Below are 17,186 nucleotides of genomic sequence, written 5' to 3'. Positions count from 1 at the left end.
GGGTTGTAATCTGTGAAAGTGGATTTTTTGGACTTTGTTTGTCATCTACATCACAATTAAATTGTAATGTTCGGAAGCTGGGTCTTCCATCTTCAGGTAAAGAAGGGAAAGAAATGTTGAAGCTGTGCAGGCTAGCTCAATCAGGGGGCCCAAAAGCTAGGGTTTCTGCCCTTTCCATTTTACCTGAAGAGACGATGAACAATGTCCAGCATTTCACTTCAACAGATTTTAATTCTGACGTGTTCTTCAATTTCGGCAATTATTTAATTAGGTGAATATTGCGCTCACCGAACTAGTCATTCCAGGAAAGTGCAAACACACGCGAGTCTCGGGCCAGCTCTTACTCACGTAGAAGTAGAATTCCCACACACGATCAGTGAGGTAAGTCTTCAGCGTCTGGTGAAACTGAAAATGAAAGGAATAGCATTTAATGTTTCATAACGGAAGTAAAAACTTCCCTCCCTCATACTTCCTGTGCTCTGCCACGGGCCTATGTCTATATAGGCTTCATTATATCTTTCTGGAATGGTCGATGTCGAAACTACAATAAGAGAATGGAATATAATCGAAACCGAGTAGTAAGCGTGTCCCAGAAATAAGAAAACTCGAAGTTTAAGGGTAAATATTTGTCAGTATTATAAGGAAATTTTAATTTGCCGTGCCCAGTGGTAACACTGGACTCCTGCCACCTAGACGTAGGTGATTTGACATCGTTTCTTGTATTCGTTACTATTTTAGTCAATGATTTGTGTGTTATCAGAGCCACTTTTCACAGAGTTTACAGTAATATTGAAACTGGTTTCAACATACGATATAATTATGTAATTGTAACCTTATGATATAATATGTGTAATAAACTTAGCATTTAACTTTGGGTTACGGGGTTACGTGACTTTTGAGACATCGCCGTAGCATAGAAATTGCAAATATTGGATGGGGCTTCTTACATTTATTCTGGTCAAATATTTCAACTTGATTTCTTAAGAAGATTCTTATCATAAGATTTTTAAAACATAAGTTTCGTCATCCACCCTTATTGAATTAATCTCTGCTAACATTTCGATTAATGGCGCCAGAAACAATTCTGCAAGGTCGCAGAGTCACGCCACCTGCACCGTAGCGCTTGCTACACGCCACACGTGTTGCCGTCGTCACCATGGCCACAACGCGCATTGCAGTAGAAGTGACCCCGCTGTTCTCTTTTCAACCCCGCAGTATAATTGCTGTGACACGAATATACTCGGTTGCTTTGTTGCGTGACATGATGCGATAAATTCACATTGTGGTAATCTCAGCAACTTGCCCTCTTTTTTTGGACATATGTTTCGTTTATGAAATTCGGTTGATTGCAGCCAAGCTGTAGACGGAAACCAGGACACTGTGGCGTATTTTTAAATTTATATCGTTAAAAATCCCATTCTCGTCAATCGATTCGTGAGTAAGCTGATTTGCTTAAATATATACTTGTCTAAGTAGAATTTGAGGTTCTCGCGGCGGGAGTTCGAAGGTAGCTGTCTTCCGGGTTCTAGCGCCGTATAGTCTGGTAGAAGTTAAGCAACGTTTCAAACTCATCGCCCTAAAGATGGAGGCAGCAAGGACCTCTCAGACGTTGTTAAACTTTTACCAGACTACACGGCGCCAAAACCCGGAAGACAACTATCTCCATATATTGGTCTCTTCATCTTTGTAAGCACGGTGTGTACAATCGGAAGAACGCTGGCCGAGGTAAACTAGAAGATAGAGAATATGGAAACATAATGATAAAGAGAAATGGAAAATTAGGTAGAAAGGGAAACAGAAGAAAAGGAAAGTATGAAGTAAGGAAGAAAAACTAAAACTCGATATTATTTCGGAGTTTGTCACTAGACGAAATCAGACACGTTTCTAAGGTAGCATTACGAAGCTGTGGCGCACACCTGATCAATTTCAGGTAACCATCAACAGGCACTATATCAACCGAGGAACAAAGTCGCTTGGTAGCTGCTTCCACTTCTGTCCGTCAAAGACGTGAATGCAGTATAAGAACTCAGGCGCTCCAGGAGAAACCATTAGAGCAGGCTGAAATATTCGCATTACCTGCACAGTACCACAGTGACTGCATATATCCAGGTTTTGCTTGCTTCATACTGACATTCCAGCCGCGGTGTTATCTCCAGTCCTGGACATGAGTTGGCTGTTGCCATAAAGCGAGCGGCAAAGAACGTGAGGAGAAAAAGACATGTTTCAAATTTCATGACAATTCACAGACTGTTACAAGGATATAAAAGTGGTACAGAATATGAGATTTCGAAGTAAATCAGAAATAAATTTCTTAGAGAGCATCAAATACTGTGCGATTTGTATATTGTTTATACACGTTGTGTTTTATTAATAATAAAAATCGAAGAATCATCGTCATAGATGTTTATCCAACAACATTCTGCATGTCACACGCTCTTGTAAATCTAAGGTTATAGAGGATCGACATATGAGTTAACAATCAGTGTAGATTTCCCATAAACATTTTGTCGATAGTCCGCGAGACAGATAATGCCTATATTATCTTGCTGTTATACTCTAGTTTTAAACATTGACAAGAATACGAAAAAGTAGCTAACTTGGTGATTGATTGATCAGCACCCATAATATAAAGGACCATTATTTGATACGAACTGGAGCCAGTTCCATCCAGCTGTCGTTCTCGTAACCTATTTTTCTCAGCCCACTCTGGTCTCCCAGATATTCACTATTCTAAAAACAACAGGAGACTATAAAACACAGAGTTCCTAGTTATGAAGAATTCACACAAAAGGGAATCAAACTCCGAACAAATACTCAGAACGTCGTAGAAGTAGAGAAGAAGGACGAAGCCATAAAGAATATGAAGTACCGACTTCGTATCTATCTGAACAGACTCAGCACCGCGGCAGCCAAGAACATCTTGCAGTCAGTCAACAGGAAATTGCAAGAGCATAAACGATCAGAAGTTGCTCTACTCGTGGTATGGCAATCACACCTGTAAGCGCCAGTGGAGGAACTGTGGTGTTTAACGCAAGGAGGAAGAAGAGAGAGAAGTCACGTAGTGGAACTGCAGTTTTCTGACGAATTCGTCGTGAGGTGCAAGAGAAATGACAACTGAAAGCAGAGCAAAATCTTTTCTACCGGATTATTTATAGAAAATGTTAACTTTCCTTTATAAAGAATGAAGCTCAGGGAACAAAGAAAGTGGCGCGTTTTCTGAGTGGCTGATTTATGTGCTATTTAAATGAAGATTGCTGTCTTCTGGGTTGTAGCACCGTGTAGTGTGGTAGAAGTTTACTGACGTTTCAGGGGTGCTTTCTTCCTCAATAATCATAGCCCAGATGACAGAAGTAGCAGTCACGTCTCAAACGTTGGTAAATTTATACCAGACTATATGACGCTAAAACCCAGAAGGTAGCTTTAGCTTTCTTCAATGTTGCAGAAGTTTCCTGGATGGACTGAGAAAAAAAAAACCTTCATGTTACCCGGCTTCAGGACCGAAATTCTAATTTGGGAACTCCCAGTTAACGGCGTCGTTCCAGTTGAGGGCCGGGTGTTGTGAACTCCTTTAACAAACCATCGGCGTCCATAAAATGTACGAAATTCCTTGACCACCTGACTCCACATCTGCTCGGCTTTATTCTACGGAGCTGATTCATAACATATTATTATGCCATAATAAATAATAGTGTCATAAACAAGACAGTAAAGTTTAGTCCATACCGGAATACACAGAGTTTCCTTTGCCAATTTTTGCTTCTAAATGCGCGTAGCCCTGAGAAATGGATTTGTCGTAAATGTGGACACTTTTAATTCGGCCGTCAACGTTGTCTAACCTACACCATCTTAACCACCCTCATCTAAGCCAACCTAACATAATGAAACCGGATACAACATAACCTAATCTGACACAACCTAAAACACAGACAGACTCCGCCCCAACTGTGGGCTGCATCTCATAAGGATTGTCCGCATCTCTCCCCCAAAACACTGACCGTCGCTATTCATGTATCATCTGAGGGATGGACAAAGAATAGTCTCACTCTACTGCAACAATAAAAAACAGGAAAGTCTAATTTAATTTACAATTCATCAGTTTCAATCAAAGATAAAAATATATATTACGGTCATAACGATCTCATGTTACAGTTTAATAAAAATCCTTAATGAGATGGCATATTTTTAATATATTTTTTGCTGCAAAACGTTTTAGACTGAATAGCGGTACCATAGTTCTCGCATCAAAAGTTCGCAGTGCAGCCATATTAGTGATGTTGAAGGCAAAGTTTAAAAAGTATCAATAATTTCAATCCCATTATGTCCGTACCGAGTTTCGCTTAAGTAGGTCAATTACCGTTGATGCCCGTAATTTAAATCGGTTCGTTAGGAGAAGTCCAAAGGAAGAAATCTGTTTTTCCGGAACCCAAAAAATCTTCCGCACTTAAAACATTCTGACAAACATACTCAATCACTTACCTTGAGCGACTCAGGCAAGTGTTCGGAGAGGAAGTCCAATATTTCCGGAAGTTCGTTTTCTTGAGCTAATCTGAAGTTCTTCCCTTCGAGCACTAATTCCATCTCTACCAAAAGCAGCACCACATGAAAACACAGAGTAAATGTAGTTTTGATTTTGTTTCAACCATGATCAAATATAAATACAATAAACACGTGGCAATCAAGCAGGGGAAGAACACACACAGAGGGCGTTTGAGAACATGTTACTGAGGGGAATATGTGGTCCTGAGAGGATGAAAGTAACAGGAGGATGCAGGAAATTGCATTATGAGGAGCTCCATAATTTGCAGTCTTCGCCAAATTCTGGTAGGACGGTCAGCTGGCTGAGGACGAGAGCGAGGTGAGCGACCATTAGCTTCTTAAGAACACTTCCATAGTCATAGTTAGGGCAAGCAACAGCATTAGAGTCTGACATGCTTAAAGCTTAATTTCTCTTATAATGCAGAAATTAAAATTAGCAATAAAGTCTTTATAGCAAAAGTTCGGTTTTTTGAACACACCTCGTATAAACGCTTCGCCCAGGATTAGAGACCACCACAAATTTTTTCTAGCGGTCTAAAACCACACTTATTACAGACCGCGCGGCCAGTAGATTTACAGCAACAAAAACCTATTTTCAAAACAATTTCATTTCCTATCTGCAATCCTATTTCATTATATTATTTTACAATCAGGATGTGAAAATATGTGAAGTTCTACCGGCGGTGAAGATGACAATGTTTTTCTTCTGGGTTGTCTATCGTGTGACGTAGATGGATACCCACGTTTCGGAGAAAGAACATATTTTCATCTTCAAGGCTGAAGTGAGGGTATTGAGAAGTGGATAGTTTATATAGTAGTGTCTACGCTGGGGACGGGGCGGGGAAGGAAATGACCATTCACAGCCGAGAAATGAAGATGTGATGACCTGGGGATATATAGAGCATAACCATTACACTGCTGTTGGAACCATTCAGTATCAAGGTTAACAGTTAACAGTTAACTTCAAACTTAATATAAAGAATATAATGGATTAACAATTATATTTCTATTCAGTTAATCAATTATTTGTTTACAAATTCGAGAGTACTGTCTTCGTGCTGCACTCGACGAAGTTAAATTTCTCCGGCACCTCGCTGTCTGATACCAGGCAACACCCGGGAGCTTCCAAACAAACTTACGACGTTAGTACTCACAGGAGACATGAACTACCTTAGAAACAGTAGAATTTATAACGACATGAAGTGTTTATATTTTTGTAAGTAATAGCTTTCAATACAGAGACTATTTTAATTGTGTCTATAACCTTGCAGCGCAGAAGCTAACACTGAATGTCACGTGACTGGGATGGCAGGGGAGCAGTAAAATTCACTTTCACTTCTAACGTGTAGGAAAAATAATCAGTCGAATGCAAGCTTGTATTGACGGTGCAAGGAACATTTATATATTTAATTGCAATATTACTTGTTCGTAGTTTCTTTGCAGGAGATGTCCAAATATATAAATGCAATGAAGAAGATAGTTTTCATGTCCATAGGCACAGTAGCAAAGTACATCCATCCGGTCCAAATATTATCTTAAAGTGTTTTGTCTCGATATTGGAAAGATCCGATATATACTATATATATTTTAAGCCGTGAGTAAGCAGAGCACAGACATAAAATTAAGGGCAGGAAAAACAAAGAGAGGTCACAGCAACGCTGTCGTACATAGACTTTCTAGCATCATTTGTTTCTATTTTTGTTGATTTCATTTAATGCTGAGTGCAATAAAATCTTGCAAAAAATCGTCTCCTATTATTTATTACACACGCCATCCTCATATATCAGACTTCTACAGGATCATAATATTTGCGTTATGTCAAATAATTTTACGGTACAAATTCTACTAAGAATAATGAGTGGACAATTTCTTTTAGAAGAATGGGTTTACCCCCAACCTGGATGATCAGAGTTCTTATGGTGAGATTTCACTTTCTCACGGCGGCGAATATGAAGGTGGCTGTCCTCTGGATTATTACGCCGTGAAGTCTGGTAAAAGTTTACCGACATTTCAGAGGTCCTTGCTGTCTGCATCACCAGGGCCATTAGTTTAATCACGAGTAACTCTGTCTTCCGCCAGGAGCTCCACAGCTTGAAATATGTAGATTTTGGACTTGTTTAGTGTCTCTAAGGACACTTTCTCTGCACCGAAGCGTATTTAGGTCGCTTAATGGGCTTCGTTTCTTTTTGTTTCAATCTGCTATTATGTTGTCTATATCGTATATACTTATCACTGCTTGCCTGTTACGGGCTTCGTGTTGTTGGCAAGCACTGTCATACAGGAACTTAATTATATTATAATTGCTGTTAATGTTAATACTGTTAACCCTTTAAAATCGGAGCACGTCTAAATAATATTTAAGAATTTAATCTGTACCGCAAAGAAAATACACTTCACCATTAAAAAGACCAAACCGATTAATGTAGTTTAAGGAAGTAATTGCCGTTTACACTGAGAAACATATAAAATTAAGATTGACTGTTGAAGTATGTGTGACGTGTAGTTACTAGTTGACTTTAAATGGTTAATGATGACTCAAACTATAACGTACACAAAGAAATACTGGTTTCGTGACAGTTATTGTAGGAAACTAACTGGAAAATACGACCGCAGTCGGCATCAGATTTATAACCCATGCCTAGTAGCACGAATGCAATGTGTTTAACATACTTCATAAGCAGTTAAGGCCCGTCCTATCTCATACATATTGTTCTTTTCCTGACAACTTTAATCGAACACGGAAAAAAAACGAAAAAAAGAACAGCAATAAAAATGCTCTAAACTTGGGAACGACTGTTAACCAGCGGCAATATGGATACGTCCCCCAAATCATCCCGCTCCACCACTTAAAGCTGATGGGTCGCCTTCATAGGCCTATTTTGTTAATCGATTTTCTTGCCAGCTAGTGAGACGTAGGGGAACCTAATGTAAAATGGCAGGGACATTTCAGTAACTGCAAACTTCAAAATGTTATAAAAAGACCTCTTCTGGCGGCAAAATAATGTTTATGTACCTTGTATGCAGTGAATAAAGCGAACGAATGTCGGAAACCTTATGGGCTAATTATTTCTATGCCCTTCTGTTATTTTATATCTACAACAAAGTTAACCTATTTAGCTAATATTTTGTATTAGCGGTTTTTACATGAACAATTATTGGATAAATGTACTTATGGACTGCATCGATACAATACAGCAACAGCTGACTGACTAATCCAGTTTAAAATATTTCCTAAATAAACAGTCTCCTACAGGAAAATGCCAGTAAATTACATTAAAATAGATCATGGTCATTTACTTCCACATACTTCAAGTTCATATTCACAAATTATCCTACTTTTCGAAGTCACCAACTTAGACGGTTGAAAAAGAATCTTTAAGTAAATCAAGAAATATCATTTTTTATGTTGGTACATCATGTATGAAGACAAACCATACGAACTCTGAGAACAGTCAACATAAAATTGCTTCTAAGGATCATGCTAAAACTATATGTAGGTCAACATTTAAAATTCATAAAGATGTGGAATGTATGTCACAGGAAGCAACAGTCTACCAACACTATAAATGCAGAACTCCCTAGTTTAAATGAAGATTTGTAATCCGTAGGCATCAACAGATACCCTGCAGCATGCAATTACGAAGATACTGACTTATAAGAACATAGGGTTTAAACTACCGAGCTGAAAAAATTCCCTACCCCAGAAACTGAAAATGAGACCAACTTATACGTAAGTTTAATACTTCAGTTGCCAAATGCAGCATCTTATGACAATAATTATAGCATTAAAAATAGAAAAGAGTTCAGAATACATCTTCACTTTCTATTCTTCTAACACTCGTTGAATATTATTCTCCTCTCTATAACGCTGTCGCTCCACTTCAGCTTCACCAAGCAAAATTTTGTGTCTGTTTCTTGGTTCACCTCGCGTGTTGCATGTCTCGCAAACCCTTCTTGTACATATTGCCCCCTGATAAAATTAGGTGAACCCCATTAACGAAAGAGAAAAATAGTCTCTGAACTAATATATTCTAAAAGTTTCCACAATTCTTTAGCCTTTCTTTTCAATTGGATTTGAAATATATTATTATATACGTTAAGTTAATACTAAGAATGTAAAGATACTTTGGAAATTACTTGTCCTTCCTTATATGAACCAGTTCTGGTTTATGGTAATTATTAAAGACCAGTGCGTGAAACAAGACACTGTAGCAACACTGCAATATCGCGTGTCTGCTACTGTTAAGCCCCCCCTTCACCGCTCCTCACTCTGTTCAAGTGCTGGTACCTATACATTAATCGAGGTTTATTATACTTGAGCACGAAGACTGTTCCTGCCCTCAACTTGATACCAATAGGTTGGAGAACCTGAGGTACTCGCGAAATTCGAGCAAAGTTAGATCATGCAATTTACAAAATATGCAGGTTGTTATAAAATGGACAGGAACAGAAGTAACGAATCAGATTTATATTCGGAAGATACCTGACTTGATTCCAAAACTTGTAGAGGCAATTAAGACTAACGGATGTCGTGACTTCTCTCAGTCACTTCAGACGTATTTCAGTATTGTGACTTATATCACTTAACTTGCATTGTTCATTATTATCCTACACTATCTGAATCAACGCTACGTGAAGTAATTGATTTAATGTCGTGCTACTTGGTCACAAAATTAATTAAACTGATACTACAATTCTGGAGCAAGCCACTGAAGTTGTGTTTTTATAAGATTTGGGGGTTTTACGGCTATATCATGGCTATCTTCTGGGTTATAACGATTAAAATTCTGAAGATGGAGGCAATATATTTCTCCGAAATGATGGTACCCAACTAAAAGTCCAAAGAGCATCACACCATGGACAGCCATTAAAATTTTTTGCACTGTTGTTCAATCGATTACCAATCTTTTTCATGCGAATGGACCAAGTTATATTGCAAATTCTGAGATCATACTGACGTTGCATTTACAATGTTATCCGTCTCTTCTCTCCGTCGCTGGTCTAGTTTCTAGGCAAACATAGTCGGTTCAATATTGCAAAAGTGATCTAGAACCATCACTGTTGCTTGGCAGCCATTTCATTCATAAAGCGAATACAGCGGTCTAACAGTAGTAAAACTAGGAAAACGGTTTAATTGGAATATATAACCCTCTTCAGAAGACTGCCACAACAAGCAATTTCATTATTTCAGTTCAGTTAACTTTAAAAGAAAACCGAATGAACAGATAATTTCGCTAGTCCTTCATATTTGACATTAAAGCAAATATCGAACGAATTCATAGGGATTATCATCTTCAGTTTCCGATCCGGCCCAATATCGTTCGGCACATCACTTATAAAGCCTCACCCCGAAGTCGTATTGCACTGTTAAACTCGTGCTTCGTATTCGGACCAGCTTTCGAACCTTTTTGGCCCAGAGACTGCGACCATGTCTAAACTTTTGTTCATCCCCGTTTACTTACTTCGCTAGTAGCCCCTTACCTCCCATGAAGTACAGTATCCTACACAGCAGGATCTCATAGTCGTCCTCTCAGCTTATCGGTGGCCACAATTAAGGCTTCCCTGCAGATCCCAGGTCTCATAGATTCGCTGAGTCTTTGGGAAGGGTTAGCTTCTTTAAGTAGGTATTGCTCTCAGACCTGCGCCTATTAGGGACAATTGTCAGGGCATCCCTGGACTTGCGTAGTGCCACGTACCGGTTGTCAGCAGTTCCGGTATTACAGCTGCTCGTCCTATAGTACTTCGTTAAGATTCATTATTATCCTCCAATCTAGCTCTCGCAGGTGGTCATTTGCTTTTAGGTTTCCGGATTAAAACGCATGCATTTATCATCTTTCCCAAACCATGAACTGAGTAACTGGTTATTTATGTACGTGAATAAAAAATCATTAAACTTAATTAACGTAATTTAAAACGTACACGTGACAGTACTCACATACCGTAACATATAGTACTATTATAATATGTCAGAATACAAAAGAGTGATCATTAAAGCTCTTAAATACATAGGTAATGTATTTAAAAAGAAACAAACTAAAGGAGAATAAGAGGCTCAACATAATTTAGTGCACACAGAGTCCAAATGAAGTCATTCAGGTAATTTTAGACTCTTCACAGCTTTCAGACGGATGTCAGTTAAAGTAGTAGGTGGTTATCGAAATACTGAACCCACCTACGACAGCTTTCATGTTTGCTAGGATTTCCGTCCCAAAACTTCGTCAAACATGAAGACATGGCTATGTTTTCTGATGTTGCGCCGTATAGTCTGGCAAATATTGACCGACGTCTAAGAGGAACTTGCTGCCTCCATCAACAGGGTGATGGTCATCAGACTACATGATGAAACATCTCAGATGAAAGCCATCTCCACACTCGTAGCCATGAGAATTTCAAGGCTCGCTCTGAATTCAGTTGTACGCCGTGTGCTGGAATGTTTAGACTACACGCACAGCAGACGTGTCAGAGAAGTTGCCGTAGCAGCAAGGCGCCGAGAATTTAACAACTTTAATAGGACCATCTACTGCAAGTTTATGATTCTTTCTTGAGAAGCCGTAATACTACTACGTAATTAAACCCTAACCAGTAGCAGCCTGAAGAATACTTGCTAAGAAAGATTGGTTTAAAGTTTAAGCAATTTCAATCTCAAATTCTACTTATATTCGAGCACATTTTGTTGTTGAACGGAGGTAAACATTCTGTTAATGTGAGGTCGTGTGTATCACTTTGTAACATACGGCTTTCTACTGTTATGAGGTGTTGCTATAAACCTTCGGATTCCATAAAAGTAAAGAATTTCTTGAATACCTGAGCAACTATTAGATTCTCAGTAAGAAATCTGTTGCATGGAATTAGTTAGCATCACTGAGATGATTATTAAAAGCAAGCAAGTGACATTAGACTCATATATAGACAGAACTAACCAAAATTCCTCTTACGATTTTTGACAAATTTAATTTTTAAGAAAGTGACATGCGTCAGTTTCAAATTCAGACGATATCGATGTTGACTGTTCTTGACTAACATAAAAAATTTACAGTGAATTGAAAGGAAGATACAGGACAATAAATTTATCTTTTCTATGCAGTCGTAGTGAATTCACAAAGAACTGCACTTTCATGTTGACCAGAACAGCCTAGAAAATAACTAAAATCAGAACTACAGATTGTGGTCTTCCAGGTTTTGACGTCATGAAGTCTTGTATGTGATCTGTAAAGGAATTTCATAATTGAGGCAATATGCTCATACAAAACATAAGCTTCTTTTCACCTTGAATCATGCGAGATTTTACAACTAATAATGTTAAAATTAGTCTTACTTTAATAAAAAGTCAGAGGTTTACCTGGCAATGAGTACGGATTGTGATCTTCAGATACCTTCAAATTGGAGACAGCCATTTCTTTTGTACTAAGTACTTAATTAATTAGTTTATGTTTAACTACAACAGTAGGCATATTCATTGTAAATATTAGATTTTTATAAAACCTCAATTACGCACAAACTTGTTTAATTAAGATTTTTTAATTATAAACTCTCAGAAAGGCGATAGACACGTAATATTAATTACGCAGTGCAGTATCTGCTTGTATTTCCGTATGAAACCATTACGTGAGACAATGGCTCCGAAGCTGTTCACACACGGACAAAATTATTATGATAGTTCTATGCCTCTTGCATCACCGTCACGTGGTATACATCGGTTTTGTACCCTCTTTGCAAGATGTGATTGGCGAACGTATGTGCAGATGGTCATGTCCGTCCATATGATTCAACTCGAGAACCGCTGGACGGAGTTTGATGAAATTTGGTACGGACATTAGGCAACTTGAAACCACCAAAAAATTACACTTTTTAATTGCCTATATTGGTTAATACAAACATAGTAGACGCACCAAATTGTGAGGTTAGAGCGAAACTTGCGCCGCTTACTGTGTTGTGCTGAAATTATGTAGCTTATATTGTATAACGTGAAACTATATTTTCTTTCGCCATTATCACTTTATGCATTGAGACGTTCTACAGTGAAATGACGGATAAACAGATCGTTAAAAATATAATATTCTACACTGAAGTTATTAAAATGTCTTGAACAGAATAAATATTTTATTAAAATTTTCAAAGAACGAATCTGGAAACTCTGTATATTCCAGTAACGATTACACCTTTCCAGCTTTAAAACTAAAGAGAAAGAAAAAACCCAAATGTATCGATGTAATCAAAACATCATCTATGAAGGGAATTTTATACCTCGCATCATTTACTTATTTAGTATTTATAACGATAATCACGACACATGAATTACCTTTAAACGAGTCTGTGAATATATACCGGGATTCCGTACATTGGCGGACGGTTTAAGGGCGTATAACAATTTATTTATGACATATACGAAAAATTTATTTATAAACTTCTGTGACCAAATGAAAAAAGCCTAATGTTGTGTGACTTTTATAGTGCATACGTTTTGTGCTATAAATAATTACACAGCCTTCAAAATGTACTTTAATTTATGGATGATTTGGGGATGCCATTATGGTCTGTACAACAGTTTCACCACGAATTTAATACTCTTGTGAAGTTCTCTGTGTTTTATATTGGTAGAGCTCTAGTAAACCAAAACAGTTTTATAAATATCAGACTGCTATTTCTGATTAATATCTATGTATTGATGAATCTATGAGTCATTCTGTAACAGATATATTTGTTAGATAATTTTAATTTCATGATATAGTTCACTTTGTCTATTTCCATAAAATGCAAATTTAAATCAAGAGTGTGCCTAAATTTAACCGAAACATGAAATACACGACTTCCATTTTGTGAAAACTTAACTGACGCCACTTTATATTAGAAAGTCTCTGCGAGTTGTAAATATGTTGGTAGCCGAAAGTCTTGACTGACGATAATTTAAATACAATCCCACTTATTAACTTATAACTGCGAACATTAAGACAAAACTTAGGCCTGCATGCGTACATTAATTGACATTTATTGACGCATATTCAGGAATGGCTGGACAATCGATCACGTAAACATATTTTAAGTTATAACTGAAATAACCCATAACAAAAGGGGAAGTGATTTAATATTCAACTCCTATAAAACTAAGATTTATATAAATAATATACATCAAAACAATAATTATTACCGACATACACATTGCCACAATACTATTCTGAACAGATGAATACAACTATTCAAACGTTAGTTGGAAATAGCGTAAGAGCAGTCCTCCATATGGATTTTACCTGGACGGTAGCTAATTCAGTTTTGTTCATCTGTTAAGGTCGATATGCTACCTCTGAGGAAACCACATGACGTCATATCCTCTCATATCTACAAGCATTTAGGAACTAGGTAAAAGGACTGAATGTTATGGCGTAATGAAATATATGACAAAACGCAGCATGCATGTAAACAAAACAATTAATAATACCTTTGCACCACTGCGATGCAAGCGAATTGGTTTCTTTCTTCCTGCACACACTGCAAGAATATTTGTGCTGAGCCGTAAATTTGTCAGTAAAATTTCAGTGACGGATGAAATTTGGAGGAGATAACTGCAGAAAATTAATATAAAAATAAATATTAAAAATAGAAGGAAAGAAAAGTTACACTGCCTAAGAGAGAAAGGGGAGTTATGGGGGGGGCCTTTAAATGAGTTTACTGGTAGGCAGTAGCCCCCCCTTCTAAGCAGAATGGTAGTACTGTTACACCACTATAGCACCAAACACCAACACCACCACCACCACACTAACACCAACACTAGTGACCAGCACTGCGAACCCCGGTAATATATCTGCGTTCTTTATATATATATATATATTCTTCCCCCTGAAAATGTAAAACAGATTTTTGTTATTGTTGTTTTGTTAAGCACTTATTTCGAGGGGAAGGGTAAGTTTAAAGTATATATGATGACCACAACAGCGTTTCTTGAACTGTCTCTGCCCCTAGACTGCAGCAACCCGCCTAGGTCGGCATTGCAGCAAACAAGAGAGGGGGGGATGGAAACGAGAACTCAATAACCCCCACCCCTTCCGTACCACCACCATATCAAATCGACCAATCCCCCGCACCCTTCCAAAGCAGTAGGAACACTCGACGTTGTTGCCATCTATTAACCAACACAACAAGTCGATTTACCCTTACCAATTCCTTAAGACTGTGTTAGTATTGCAATCACAAGGGCCAGAAATGTACGTACCAAGAGTTCTCAATTATATATGCTATATTATGTGCGTGTGTGGGAGAAGAGGGTTAAAGCATATGCTCCTGAAACAGAACCATCTGTCTGTTTTCGAAACCTCGTATGTTATATTCTTGCCATGCCCTTACCAAATCTCTGTGGAACTGTGGGTAGCCTTAAGTTCTAAAATATCATACAATTATCAAAAATGATATAAAGCCACTACTTTTGTCATCACATGACTCCTTAAAATGTACACTTCGGCTGGTGTCAATTACAAATGAACTTCCTTGGCTTGGTATCCGTACAGAATATTTCTGATGGTACGAATTGACTTTTAATTCGTATGTCTCTTCAGGACGTCGCTCAATTTGGTCTTTACAATAACTGCAAAATGTCCTTGCAAACTGCTTATTGCTTGAGCCATACATTAACCTCTTGTTCTAACACCTTTTTGAGGTTAGGAACGGAAACTAGTGGCTGTAGCCTGTCTAGCGTTCTCTGACCTGGCTTTAGAAGTAGCCTTTGTCCCTCAATTCGTCTTCGTGACACTGGTTACTGCATAGACTATAAATTCCACAGACTATTCCTGTAACACACAGGCTGTCCCATGAACTAACAAATGATTCCCACAGTTTACACAAGTCATAAAAACATGTGGCTTGGAATTCTTGTAACAAATGCGCTTGTTATATTCCGAATTTAATTGAATTGTAGAAAACATACGTTTAACATAATCATTAACGTTAAGAAAAGATTTGACCACCTTCATCTTCTCGAAGCGTGTAACCGTTTGAAATGTGGCGGAACGGAAATTTCAAGAAACCACATTTATCGGTGGAAGAAAAGTGTATTATCTGTGCTAGCGTCTGTATTAACATGCCATCTGGCGGAAAGCGGTGGAAGTAACAGCGATGCCAACCGACAAAAATCGTATGAAATAATAACCAATTTTCTTACTCAGCACTTTATGTAGATAAACACATGTAATTGAAGTATTTTACTGGGTCAGCATCCAGTGAAAAAGTCATAAAGACAACAAAAATTGACAGTGGAACCACGGTTCCGGACAATCTGACGTAAATACGTACTCCGTACCCAATATATATCTAAATGGCTAATGGCTATTGTTGACGGCAGTAATAAAACACAACAATGTCGAATAAACAGATGATATAAAAATTAGTTTCTTTGGTAAAGGAGTAAAGCATTGTTATGCACGCAGGAGTTCATATAAAAGCTAACCATTGTCGGTTCATATTTACACATCTACGTAACGCTGTTTTTGCCGAATGACCCTTCCGTATTTACGTCAATAAACAATTAGTTATATAAAGAACCAATAACAGCCACCGTAAGAAAATAAAGAGGAACATTGTTCCACAGATTACTTCGGACGTCGTTAAACCAATAATATTACAATGTTGTCTATGCATCTCCTTTCTTTAAAAGCCTGCTACATGACCCATGGATCTCACCCTCTTTGCATTGATCACCTTAATAATATTTGGTGACGGGCACAAATTATAAAGTTTCTCACAACAATGACTTATCTTCCCTTAGTTGCGCAACAGTGTGGTTCAACAATGATACATGCGGTCTAGTTGTAGCACAGTGAGAACCAAACGTTTCAATTGTTGTGTAACGACCCCATCGTCATGCAGGTTGCCTGTGCCCATAGTCTGGTGGAGATCTCATCTCACACGTTCGGTCGTCCGCCATGTTGGTGTTATAGATCATAGTAAAGCAAAACGCACGATTTCAGAGTAAACTCGTAAGGCGTAAAGTCCACACCAAATTCCATTCAAATCTGTCCAGTGGTTCTCGAGTTGAATCATGTGGATAGATGGACGGACAGCCATTACTAACCCACAAGGAGTTCTTCGCTCACGCTAGAGTGTTAATAACAGCTGATAACTAATAGAAGTTAACTAGTAACTTGAATGAATGTATTTAAACCGGAGATAATTAGGATCTAGATTTATCAGTTGATTAATTTATGGTTTCATTATTCTGATTACTACGGACCAGAACCACTAGTAAACCAACATCAGTTTAAATTACAGGAAGTTTTTTTTTTACATTAACGGGTTGCCTATGAGACAATTACGGAACTGTGAAACTTGGTCTCGAGGTCGCTCGGAACTGCTGTGATGCTCATCAGAACAATAATATTCAGAAGAATGGTGGTATAAGAAACGAGTTTTCCGTCTCACGAAAGGACATCTTAAAATAATAAATACAGACTTACTTAAACTTGCAAACAAGATCGTCTTTTATAATTTAGACACTCGCTTTGCCATGACCTTTAATGTAACCACTCACTCGCTCACCCAAAACGAGATGCGCAGATTTCGTCGTCTTCTTTATACTACAATAACTAGCTGAAGTACCTCTTATTCGCTCGATAATTTATTAAAATAAACTGCAGGATACTGAAACAAACAATTGCTTCTATTATCAC

At 37.9% G+C, this 17,186-nt stretch overlaps 2 protein-coding genes across 5 annotated transcripts in view; one reads left to right on the top strand and one right to left on the bottom strand.

The window, feature by feature from the left end:
* The window catches only part of LOC110829799 (calcium/calmodulin-dependent protein kinase type IV), a 58,609-nt gene that overhangs the window by 5,791 nt on the left and 35,632 nt on the right, over window positions 1-17,186 (top strand). The window lies entirely within an intron of this gene.
* Window positions 1-17,186, bottom strand: part of LOC110829800 (uncharacterized) — a 68,248-nt gene that overhangs the window by 21,846 nt on the left and 29,216 nt on the right. The window contains exons 1-3 of one of the 3 annotated variants that reach the window (XM_022063890.2): window positions 13,970-14,514; window positions 4,477-4,580; window positions 289-405 (exon numbers count right to left, since the gene is read on the bottom strand). In XM_022063890.2, the coding sequence (XP_021919582.1) occupies window positions 289-405; window positions 4,477-4,578 (219 nt within the window). In that variant the 5' untranslated portion in view covers window positions 4,579-4,580; window positions 13,970-14,514. Of the gene's footprint in view, window positions 1-288; window positions 406-4,476; window positions 4,581-10,017; window positions 10,398-13,969; window positions 14,515-17,186 lie in introns of those variants that run through there. The other 2 variants (XM_022063889.2, XM_022063893.2) reach the window with 2 other exon arrangements.

This window comes from Zootermopsis nevadensis, unplaced genomic scaffold (assembly GCF_977971745.1).
Source record: "Zootermopsis nevadensis isolate Lab colony 2312 unplaced genomic scaffold, Znev_1.0 Znev_ptg000008l, whole genome shotgun sequence".
NCBI lineage: Eukaryota > Metazoa > Arthropoda > Insecta > Blattodea > Termopsidae > Zootermopsis > Zootermopsis nevadensis.
This window is presented reverse-complemented; position numbering and strand designations above follow the sequence as displayed.